We start from the raw sequence: 12189 nt of genomic DNA, 5'->3' as shown, positions 1-12189 counted from the left end.
TCACAGCTCACATGCACCCGATCCCTCTCTCCCTCTCTCTCTCTCTCTCTCTCACTCTCTCGCCCTCTCGCTCTGTCCCTCTCCACAGCCTGTGTCGCATTCAGTTGTTGTTTTCAATGTCACTTTGTCAGCTTATTGTTTCGTTTGCTGCCAAACCCAAAGCCCCCTAAGTCTATATAAAAATCAGTGCAAAGTGCGAAGTTTTTGTTTGGTCTTTGTCAGAAGGCAGCTTCAATGTCCTAATGCAGCTGCCAAGTGGGTTTTGCAACACTTGGAAGTAATTTTTAAGTGTGGAATCAAATACTACTGTCTGCTGGCATCATGTGTATACACACAGTGCTATGGTATGGGCGCTTGGACTCCTCTACTTCAATATACTACGTCGTATACTCCTATACTCTTTATCTTAAGAGCTGAAAGATTCTGAAGCATTGATATTCATTTCTTCTCTCTCTCTCTCTCTCTCTTCTATTCTTCGAGTCTTCTATAGTACTCTCCTATTCTTATACTTTAGCTCTCTCATGCTAGTACACTCTTATACTCACATCGTTTACTCAGTTGCTTATACTCTCTTATACTCCTTATCTTAAGAACTGAAAGATTCTGAAGCATTGATATTCATTTCTTCTCTCTCTCTCTCTTCTATTCTTAGAGTCTTCTATAGTACTCTCCTATTCTTATACTTTAGCTCTCTCATGCTAGTCCACTCTTATACTCACATCGTTTACTCATGTGCTTTCCAAATTCTAAACGTAGCAAAATTGAGCATTCGGAAAAAAGTGGCAAAAAGATGCTGTACGAAAATAGACGTTGGAAATACGTGAAAAAGTACAATGGGCATGTGGTGTAAACAGTTTTCGGGCCATGTTTCTATTGTTGTTTGCCTATGTTTGTATGTGTGCTGGCATTATATACGGTTGTTTTTCTTTTGTTTCTTTTTTTTGCTGCCATCTTTTTTTTTTTTTTTTTTGTTTACTGCTTGGCCCAGAGAGCAGAAAGAAGCAGAGTGTAAAGTGCAAGTTGGCAGCTTGGCCGCTTCCGTTTCCGCTTTAGCTTTGGCATCGCTGCAGCCAGCGGCAACAGCGGCAGCAGCAGCAATAACAGTAACAATGGCAACAGCAGTTGACTTCACATACACACACACACACACACACATATATATGCATATATACTCACACACATGTGACAGTCGCTTTCTTGTTGCCTACTTTTTGGCATTGCTTAAAATCACGACAAAAGTTGCTGTTGCCACAGGTTGTTGTTGTTGTTGCTGTTGCTGTTGTTCCTCTTGCTGTCGCTTGTTTGTCTGACAACAACAACAACAACAACAACAACTGCAATAACAATAATGCCCACAAATATGTAACAGGCAAAGCAAGGCAGCTACAACAACCGCAATATCAATAGAAAAAAAAACTTTTGCTGCAGGTAGCTCCAAGTTGTTGTTGTTGTTGTTGCTGTTGTTGTTGTTGCTGTTGCCCGTGTTGTTGATTTTACCTGCTGCAATTTCGCAATACGTTTGCTTTTTTTCTGCTTCTTGTTTTGCCTTTTTAATGCCAGTTGACAGTAAGCAAGTCCATAGACACAAACGCAGACGCCCCAAAGAGACAATTGGACAAAAGAAAAGAGATGGTTGCATTGAAGCGAGCTTCTACAATGCTCTAGCATAGAGTTAAAAGCCTTGGATGTAGCATTCAATCGAATGACGAGACACACAAGCAGGAATATAGCAGTAAAAATTCGAAATATATTCAAAAATCTTACATAGTTTAGTTTAGTTTCATTATGTCATCTGAAATCTAGAACAGATATTGAATCATAACATAGAAATATAGAAAAATCCCTTTTAATACTAGGAAACATAGAGGTTACGAATCTATTTTCTTGTCCGTTCATGAAAATGAGTTTTTCCAATCAAATTTACAGAGTATTAAAGGCTGCTATGTAAAATAGCATTATTTTTTGAGGGCAACTTGGCTGGCTAGAAAAGGTAATGCTGGGTAATTGGCAAGAGGAAAAGAAAATCTTGGCACACAGTCGAAGGCAAAGCGAGAGGCCAAGTCAAAGTCAAAACCAGCTGCCTACAAAAAATGGCGTCAAAGCTATTTGCAGGAGCCGAAAAGTAGGCAATGCAATTATCATAACCATTATGGGGAGAACTACTAGAAGAAGAAAAAGAAGAAGAAGAAGACAGGCAACTGTATCGTTAATAGAGACATGGACACGTTTAAGGGTAAAAGGAGACAACGCGAGCAGCAACCCAGGGATAGCAAAAGGATTTTAAATAGAAATCGGGCAATAAAAGAAAGATATACATAGATATGCTCAAAGAAGGCAGGGCAGAGTAGTAAACATGTTACGACATGCTCTCAGAAATACATAAATATATATATTCGATATGTATATAGAGACCTAAAAATGTGGGTATACTCTGTATACTGAGTCCTCAATAGAGACTTAAGTGCAATTATCGTTGCTAAGATTTCAAATAATATCTCGAAGACTTATGACAAGTGAAAGAAGAGTTTTTTTTTTTGTTTTGGTAGTAAAGCCACATTCAGAGGGAGAGAATCAAAGAGTAAGAGAGAGAGAGAGAGAGAGAGAAACTATAAAACATGTACATTTATAAGAACATTTAGTAATACCTTCAGCGATATGTCAACATCCTGTTTCAAGAGAGGGAAAACAAAGTTTAGTACTTATGCTTTACTTTTCTCCTGGGAGACTGAGAAGCATTTGACTCACATTTCAAAATATGAGCAATGTCAAAAATCTACACACATATATAAAATGAATAGCCTTTGACTCATTTGTTAAAGCAAAACATCTAACATCTACACACAAATAATTCCATTCACCTCATTTTTTTTTTAAATAATCTATTTTACAAATTTACTCACACATATTTTATTTTTTTTTTCGCTTCTAGATCTAAGAACGGATACAATTCTGAAGTGAGACCTCAATATATACAAATGTAAGTATCAAAACACAATAGTGTTATCAATGGGACACATAGTAAAGAAGTCCAAGTAGTTAATATCAAATTAGCATGCTATTATAAAGAAGTTCATTATTTTATTTTGTATACCCCGAACCCATTGAAAATGGGAAATCAGGGATAATGGTTTTGTGTAAAGCTATGTAACGGGAAGAAGGAATCATCGCAGACCCCACAAAGTATGTATAATCTTGATCTGGACGACGAGCTGAATCGATATAGCCCTGTCCGTCTGTCCGTCCGTCCGTCCGATCTCAGAAGATACAAACGCTACAGAGCTGAAATTTGGTGTGCATACTCGTGAATACCATACGCAGTACGAGCTTTTTTTTTCGATATCTCATCCGATTACTTTTTTATCGAGAACAATCGAAAAATTGATTTTGTTTTTTCAGTCTCATTTGAACACTTTTAGACCTGGAGACTTCAGATTTTCCCTGTAAATACATATGATGAATACAAACATTTTTCGCCCCCAATTTGTAAAAGACGCATTTCAAATACTAGAGACTTGTGCTTTGGAATGTACATACATTTGAGCATTATGACGACGTTCTGAAAGTTTCTCATAATATTACCCACTGTCTGTCTATTTCGGCACTATTGAAGCTAGAGACTTGAAATCCGGAACATATACTCGTGTATATCTTCGATTTATAGAGTGTTAAAATTTTCCGGATCCGCCCACTAGGGGCGTGCGTGTTTAGATTCTTTAAAGATGGATAGAAAAATTATATATCTACGCCTACTAGGGGCGTGGAAAATCGGATGATGGATTTATCTCCGCCCAAATGGGGCATGGAAAACCTCAAAAGTTTATATCTCTTAAAGTATAAGATAGATATAAGATAAGATTTGGATAGTTAAGTTACTAGTAACCTCCTCTATCGATTCCCCAAATCGATAAAAACAGAACTTTGTGAATGACTATTCTGCAGTTGGTAACTCCCGAATGCAACGTTCTTACTTTTTTTTATTTTTATTTTTTTTTTATTAGTCGTCATCCTAGCCGTTGAAGTAAAACGAGGGAGATACAAAGTTATGCACAGAAAATTATTATAAGGTATATGTATATGAGGTGGTGAAATAACAATAACTAATATCTAAGCGATATGCTTACATCCAATCACAACAGATGGACCAAGAAAACGTGGTACTTGTGCTCAGTTGGAACTGCATAGGCATTTACTTCTATGTCGGCAATAAACAAAAATCTACTCACAAATACTTGTACTCATCAATAGAAACTGAATAGGCTTAGACTCATATTTTAACAAACATAAACAACATCAAACATCTATACACAAATAGTTTTTAACAAATTTCAAAAAAATAATCTATATCAAAAATTTCACCCACAGATTGTTCTCCATTTCATTAACATATATATTCACTATTATATATATATTTTTTCAATCACACAGCTTAACTCATCAGTGTATTTGTGGAGTTATTGGCGACTTGAGTACGTTAAGTAATATATATCCAAAGGACAGAAATTATCTTCAGATAATAATTATAACTTGTAAGCATATCATGATATTATTAATGAAGGTCATAGAATATCTTTTTACCCACATATAGCTGAACTCTTCTGTATTTCTTTTGGAACTTGACTTAAGTATATTAAATAATATCCATCCAAAGTACAAAAAATCTTCAGGTAATACAATGTATATATGTATGATATATGGTACTATTAATAAGTAACTCTTTTTTACTCACATATAGCTGAATTTACCTGTATCTTTTGGAAATATTCCCGACTTGATCACATCGTGATAATTTTTTTTAAGTAGAGCATATCAAATTACCATGATTTTATTAATGCCACTCATATTGGTAATCAGATAGCTTCTAATCATCTCCCGCGCATTACTGTTGTTGGCCTACATACGTTTGGCATATTGTTAACGTTGTTTTGGTTTTGGCTTCATCTATGCGTCTAGCTATCTACCACACCCCTGGCACAGCAATAGCCCTAGTCTATCGTCTCATCCTCCTCTCGCCTTTTCTCCTCTTCTCCATTCAACCCATTTACCCAAGCATTCAACTTGATCTCCAGATGAGAACGAGAAATTTTTATATTTAATTTTTATATTTAACTTTTCTATGTTCTAAAGTCATACCAATATCCTGTCATCTAGATGGTACGTGTTATAGGCACACAGTTCTAAGCATAATGAGTGGCCCCGTTGGTAATTGTTCCGATAAGCCCCGAAAGGGGGTAAAGCGTCAGCACGCACCGAATGACGTAATTGAGCGCGTGTTCGCACCGCCTCGCCAGATGCGCCGTATGACCGAGAACGTGCCCGATAATGCAGAAAACGTAAATCAGGAACATACTGAAACAGCTCCTACTAATTCTGGAACAGGCAATGATCATTTAAATGAGAGTGGACAAAATCTAAATGCCGGTGTGAAGATGGAGAAAAACGTAAATCAGGAACATACTGAAACAGCTCCTACTAGTTCTGGAACATGCAATGATCATTCAAATGAGGGTGGACAAAATCCGATGTGGAGATGGGGGCTGCACCCCAACCACATCCACAACCCGGACTAGGGCCGCGAATCGAAAAAATCGAAAAGACAGCTCTAGGAAGAAGACTTAAGTCCCAAAACGGCGTCCTGCCTTCGCGATATATTCAAAATTTTTATTTGTTATCCATATTTCATACAAGTGAAAACGGCGTCCTGCCTTCACTATATATATCTAAATTTATATTTGTTTTCCATATTTTATACAAGTGAAAACGACGTCCTGCCTTCGCGATATATATCTAAATTTCATATCAAGTGATCCTAATGAAATATTTAATTGTTTTCTGGTTAAATAAAGTTAAAAAAAAACTAATCGAATGTCTTTCAACTTTGTACCTGGTAGAAGTTCCTAGCCGAGCGAATTGGGAATTAAGGGATGTATTGTGTTAAGGAAAGGGACAGCTATAGTTGTTGCTGATCGTGATCCCGGCTGTTGCCCAGTAAGAGCGAGAAGACTCTTGAGTCCTTTGCCTCTTGGAGCCGACAAACGAGAAGAATTCGAAGCTAAATAACAAGTCGAGAGAGGGACTTGGTCTCAGCAATAAAGCGGAGTTCTTGTGGAAGGCAATGATCTTTGTATTATATTTTATATCATATTTAAGAGACAACAATGAGTAATATCTAAGGTATAGAAAGAAAAAATTTTCCTTGTGTATTATATTAAAATGTTTACTTTTTCGCAGGGTGATCTGAATAGCCTTTGACTTATATGTCAGAAGTAAACATCAAAAATCTACCCACAAATCAATAGGAACTGAATAGGCTTTGGCTCGTAATTGAACAAACATACACAACATCAAACATCTATACATAAATATTATTTTTCAAATTAAAAAAAATAACCAATTTCAAAAATATCACTAACAAATTGTTTTTTTTTTTTTTTCAAATATTCGTATATCCTTTCTTAAATAGGCGGATTCCATCTAGAATATATTGTATATGTAAGTAGATTATATCAATTTATCATAATATTATATAAGTTATGTAATAAATCCTTTCACCATTGGCTTTTCTCATCTGTTGCTTTGTGGAATTTCTCCCGACTCAAATATGCTCCGGCGGATTGAGTAGATATGTGAGTAGAAACCATCTAAAATGTTACAAGAACATACATATAAGCACATATGTATGTATATATAGTATATATGTAAACGTGTCAGGCTATAGACTAAGGTTCTCATTTTATCTATGGAGCTGGCGCTGTATAGGAGCATGTATGCGCACAATTATCCAGCTTAAATAGAGTGAAAAACATTAACTTTTCTGACGACTTAAGCTCGTCAACTGCAATCCTTTCCGAGCCAGAGCTCACATCAGCTGTCAACTGTCGTCACTCAAGGGCAGTCCGCAATGTGTGGGCACGTTCAGCTGAACGCCAAAACAATGCAATGCAATTAACAATTATATGATAGCTATACAAATTAATTTTGTGGATAGCACTGTTAAAGCGACGCAGCGGATCTTATCAGCAATCAGCAGCTGTTGTTGTTGCAGTGTCCTCGTCAAATGCGCTGCTTAAATGAATTATGCGCTGTTAAATGGATTTCAAGGCGAGAGGCAATATCATAAATGCAGCATCGATTGCCATGTAATTGTCATAATTAACTGCCACACATCGAGAGATAGTGTGTGTGAGAGAGAGAGAGAGAGAGAGTGAGACGGAGAGTTGAACGTGTGCACAAGATAAAACAGTTTACGCTGCGTATACGCAATATTTGCCTAAGTCTTGCTTGTCTGCCTCGTTTTAAGCAATTCACTTGCGGCCGTGATGGATATAAATTTAATTACTTTTCAATCAACCAGCAACAAAAATCTCCGTTTCTCCGCTTCTCATTTGTGTTTTGAGTTTAGCGCTCGGCACGTCCAAAAATTTAATGGCTGCTTTGTGCCGTAGCGCTGCAGGTGTCGCCCCTGCCAAGCTTTAGACAGAGTTTCCCAGTCCCCCAGTCTAGCAGCTGCCCATTCGCCCACATTTTTATACCCTGAACCCATTGAAAATGGGAAATCAGGGTATAATGGCTTTGGGTATAAGTATGTAGCGGGCAGAAGGAATCATCGCAGACCCCATAAAGTATATATATATTCTTGATCAGCACGACAAGCTGAATCGATATAGCCCTGTCCGTCTGTCCGTCCGTCCGCGAATACCATACGCAGTACGAGCTTGCTTTATTTTTTCGATATCTCATCCGATTGCTTTTTTATCGAGAATAATCGAAAAATTGAATTTGTTTTTTCAGTCTCATTTGAACACTTTTAGACCTGGAGACTTCAGATTTTCCGTGTGTATACATACGCTGAATACAAACATTTTATAGATTTTGGATACCACGCCCCATTCGCCACCAATTTGTAAAAAACGCATTTCAAATACTAGAGACTTGTGCTTTGGAATGTACATAAATTTGAGCATTATGACTACGTTCTGAAAGTTTCATTAAGATCGTACGTTTAGAAATTAAATTATTCAACAAATAAACTCTCATAATATTGCCCACACTGCAGCGCAGCCCAAGCGCAGTCGCTGCTTACTGCGCAGTAAGCAGAGCGCGGGCTTATGCTTGCGTCTGGATGTATACGTATGTATGCATGAAGAATAGAATATCAGCTTCGAGGGTTCAGGGTATCTCCTAGTCGAGCAGGCTCGACTAGAGCTTTCTTACTTGTTCCTTTCTCTTGCTAAGCGACTGGGCAACTGCTGCAGTTTCAGTTCGTCAAGCAACGAAACTTTGGCTCACTCTTAACAGCCATAACCCAGTTTTTGTACCATGCTCTTGCTGACATTTTAATTAAATCCCTAAACGAGAGGATTCAGTATCTCTCTCTCTCTCTCTCTCTCTCTCTCTTTCTCTTTCTCTTTCACACTCTTTCTCACTGTCTGCCGTTTCATATGTGGCTGTGCAGTTGCCCAGGAAACGCACTGACATTGGCCCCGATTCTCGCATACAACTCAATCGGCAGCTGTGTTGACATCCTCGCCTGCTGCCCCATCTCCACCTCTACCTGCACTACCAGCATCACCGTCACCTCTTCTTCAACAGCCAAAAATCTTATCTCATATGATCTCCGGCACACACACAACACAGGCCCTCTGCGCCGCATTCAAGTGCATTGCTACTTGAAACTTTCTCTCTCTGTCTATCTATCTCTCTCAAGAGTCTCCCAAACAAGTTGTCACTGGCTCGAGTCCCGTTGGGCAGCAAAATAAAATGAATGAAATGCCAAAGGCTAATCTTAAATCAATAAAGTAGTGCAAAGGAATAACAAATACAAACTCTAAATCAAACCTTGAAGAGCATGAAAGGAACTTGGAATAACCGTCTCTGGCTTAGGCTTAGGCTAGTGCTCCATCAATCCAGCTAGTCAATAAGAAAGGCTTCAAAATTAAGCTTGACATTATAGGCAAGGGTATACCCAAAAAACGGTAAATCGATCCCAATAGGAACTGAATAGGCCTTGACTGAGACTTCAGAAAAAAAGCAACGTCAAAAATGGTTGTACTCATCAACAGGAACTGAATAGGCTTAGACTCATATTTTAACAAACCTAAACAACATCAAACATCTATACACAAATAGTTTTTATCAAATTTCGAAAAATAATCTATTTCCAAAAATCACAAAGTAAATAAACCTTTTTCTTCCTCAAGAGCAGTTTAGCTCATTCGCGATTGTGGAATATTTTCCCGACTTCAATATATTTCATAACTCTCCGAAAGTTGGATTACGATCTTCAGGAGATAATTTTCTATCCATGTAAGTGGATGAACAAATGTTTTTGTGATTGGATAGCATCTTAGTAGTTGAAGTACAGATGGAGCACAATATAGAGAAAGAGAGAAAGTGTGTGAGAGAGAGAGAGAGAGAAAGTGAGGGAGTGAGAAAGAAATAGAGAGAGAAAGTGAGGGAGTGAGAAAGAGAGAGGGAGAGAGTTTGAGAGAAAAAGTGAGCGAGAGACACAGAGAAAACACAGAGGATGAAACATGATAATGAGCAATTGAAGTTCTATTTGAATGACATAGATAATCATCAAGGCACGAAACGAGGCGAGAACACAATGAGTAATATCTAAGCGATGGAAAGAAAAAATGTTCCTTGTGTATTATATTAAAATGTTTACTCTTTCGCAGAGTGAACTGAATAGCCTTTGACTTATATGTCAGAAGTAAACATCAAAAATCTACGCACAAATCAATAGAAACTGAATAGGCTTAGACTCATATTTTAACAAACATAAACAACATCAAACATCTATACACAAATAGTTTTTATCAAATTTCAAAAAAATAATCTATATCAAAAAATTCACCCACAGATTGTTCTCCATTTCCATAAGTCGAAGATTTTCTTCAGGTGATCATTAACATATATATTCACTATTATACATATATTTTTTCAATCACACAGCTTAACTCATCAGTGTATTTGTGGAGTTATTGGCGACTTGAGTACGTTAAATAATATATATCCAAAGGACAGAAATTATCTTCAGATAATAATTATAACTTTTAAGTATACCATGAACGTAAATCAGGAACATACTGAAACAGCTCCTACTAATTCTGATCATTCTAATGAGGGTGGACAAAATCTAAATGCCGAAATGAAGATGGAGGCTGCTCCACAACCACAGCCACAACCCGGACTAGAGCTGACACCGGTACCGGAACCAGCAACAGGCACCGATGTCGCTGGACCGCCGGTTACCACTATTACTGATGCGGCTGAACAGGTGATATACATAATTAGTCTAATGCCAGAGCTCAATTACAGTAGATGTTTTCACAAGCAGCCACAATGTCACGCATGTTGGTGCACTACTGTCAAGCGCTCGAGTAAAGGTCGTCTGCAGACTGTACAAATCGAGCCGGCCGAGGCTGCCATGAAGCTAAATAAGATCGCTAAGGTAAATGGGGCTAGGCAAAGAAAGAGAAAGAATATTGCACGCAACCGTCCAAAGGTTAACGATCTCAAGGAGCAAGGAGACCAGAGATCTGCTGCAAAGCCTAATGTACGTAAAGCTGCCAAAAAACAGGCCACACAAAAACAAAAGACTGTAGCAAAAAAGACACCCAAGCCAATTAAATCTAAGAAACCCGGACGTGCTGCTCGAAACGTGGCCAAGTATGTGCCAGTCCGCAGAAGGCGGACCAGAAAGGACTCTGCAATCAAGTCGAAGACTACAGGGCGTCGTGCTCGAAACGTGGCCCGAATTGTGCGAAACCGAAATCGGCCTAGAAAGAACTCTGCAATCAAGCCGAAGACTACAATGCGTGTTGCTCGAAACGTGGCCCAGTTTGTCCCGGCCGCGAATCGAAAAAATCGAAAAGACAGCTCTAGGAAGAGGACTTAAGTCCCAAAACGGCGTTCTACCTTCGCGATATCTTTTCAAAATTAATATATGTTTTCCATATTTCGTGCAAATGAAAACGGCGTCCTGCCTTCGCGATATATTCAAAATTTTTATTTGTTATCCATATTTCATACAAGTGAAAACGGCGTCCTGCCTTCGCGATGTATTCAAAATTTTTATTTGTTTTCCATATTTCATACAAGTGAAAACGGCGTCCTGCCTTCGCTATATATATCTAAATTTTTATTTGTTTTCCATATTTCATACAAGTGAAAACGGCGTCCTGCCTTCGCTATATATATCTAAATTTATATTTGTTTTCCATATTTTATACAAGTGAAAACGACGTCCTGCCTTCGCGATATATATCTAAATTTCATATCAAGTGATCCTAATGAAATATTTAATTGTTTTCTGGTTGAATAAAGTTAAAAAAAACTAATCGAATGTCTTTCAACTTTGTACCTGGTAGAAGATCCTAACCGAGCGAATTGGGAATTAAGGGATGTATTGTGTTAAGGAAAGGGACAGCTATAGTTGTTGCTGATCGTGATCCCGGCTGTTGCCCAGTAAGAGCGAGAAGACTCTTGAGTCCTTTGCCTCTTGGAGTCGACAAACGAGAAGAATTCGAAGCTAAATAACAAGTCGAGAGAGGAACTTGGTCTCAGCAATAAAGCGGAGTTCTAGTGGAAGGCAATGATATTTGTATTATATTTTATATCATATTTAAGAGACAACAATGAGTAATATCTAAGGTATAGAAAGAAAAAATTTTCCTTGTGCATTTTATTAAAATGTTTACTTTTTCGCAGGGTGATCTGAATAGCCTTTGACTTATATGTCAGAAGTAAACATCAAAAATCTACACACAAATCTACACACAAATCTACACTGAATATGCTTAAACGCATCTGTTTATATACATAAATAACATAAAACATTGATACACAAATATTGTTTTTCAAATTTCAAAAAAATAATCTATATCAAAAATTTCACCCACAATTGTTCTCCATTTCCATTAGACGAAAATTTTCTTCAGGTGATCATTAACATATATATTCACTATGTTATACTAATCTTAAGGACGCATATAAATATATATTTTTTCAATCACACAGCTTAACTCATCATTGTATTTGTGGAGTTATTGGCGACTTGAGTACGTTAAATAATATATGTCCAAAGGACAGAAATTATCTTCAGATAATAATTATAACTTGTAAGCATTTCATGATATTATTAATGAAGGTCATAGCATATCTTTTTACCCACATATAGCTGAACTC

The 12189-nt window shown here is 37.5% G+C and overlaps 1 protein-coding gene across 1 annotated transcript in view; it reads left to right on the top strand.

Moving 5' to 3' along the window:
* The window catches only part of LOC149090507 (uncharacterized), a gene marked incomplete at its 5' end in the record, with an annotated part of 31652 nt that extends 20340 nt beyond the window's left edge, over positions 1 to 11312 (top strand). The window contains 6 exons of the mRNA XM_089264890.1: positions 2930 to 2977; positions 4426 to 4526; positions 5149 to 5561; positions 6363 to 6493; positions 9955 to 10279; positions 10340 to 11312. Of these exons, the coding sequence (XP_089121016.1) occupies positions 2930 to 2977; positions 4426 to 4526; positions 5149 to 5561; positions 6363 to 6493; positions 9955 to 10279; positions 10340 to 10900 (1579 nt within the window). The remainder of the gene's footprint in view (positions 1 to 2929; positions 2978 to 4425; positions 4527 to 5148; positions 5562 to 6362; positions 6494 to 9954; positions 10280 to 10339) is intronic.
* Between the last annotated feature and the right edge of the window lie 877 nt (positions 11313 to 12189).

Source organism: Drosophila navojoa, chromosome X (assembly GCF_054131105.1).
Source record: "Drosophila navojoa isolate 15081-1374.11 chromosome X, UAZ_NAV_1.0, whole genome shotgun sequence".
Taxonomy (NCBI): domain Eukaryota; kingdom Metazoa; phylum Arthropoda; class Insecta; order Diptera; family Drosophilidae; genus Drosophila; species Drosophila navojoa.
The sequence above is the reverse complement of the archived record's forward strand: the minus strand, read 5'-3'. Positions and strand labels throughout refer to the sequence as shown.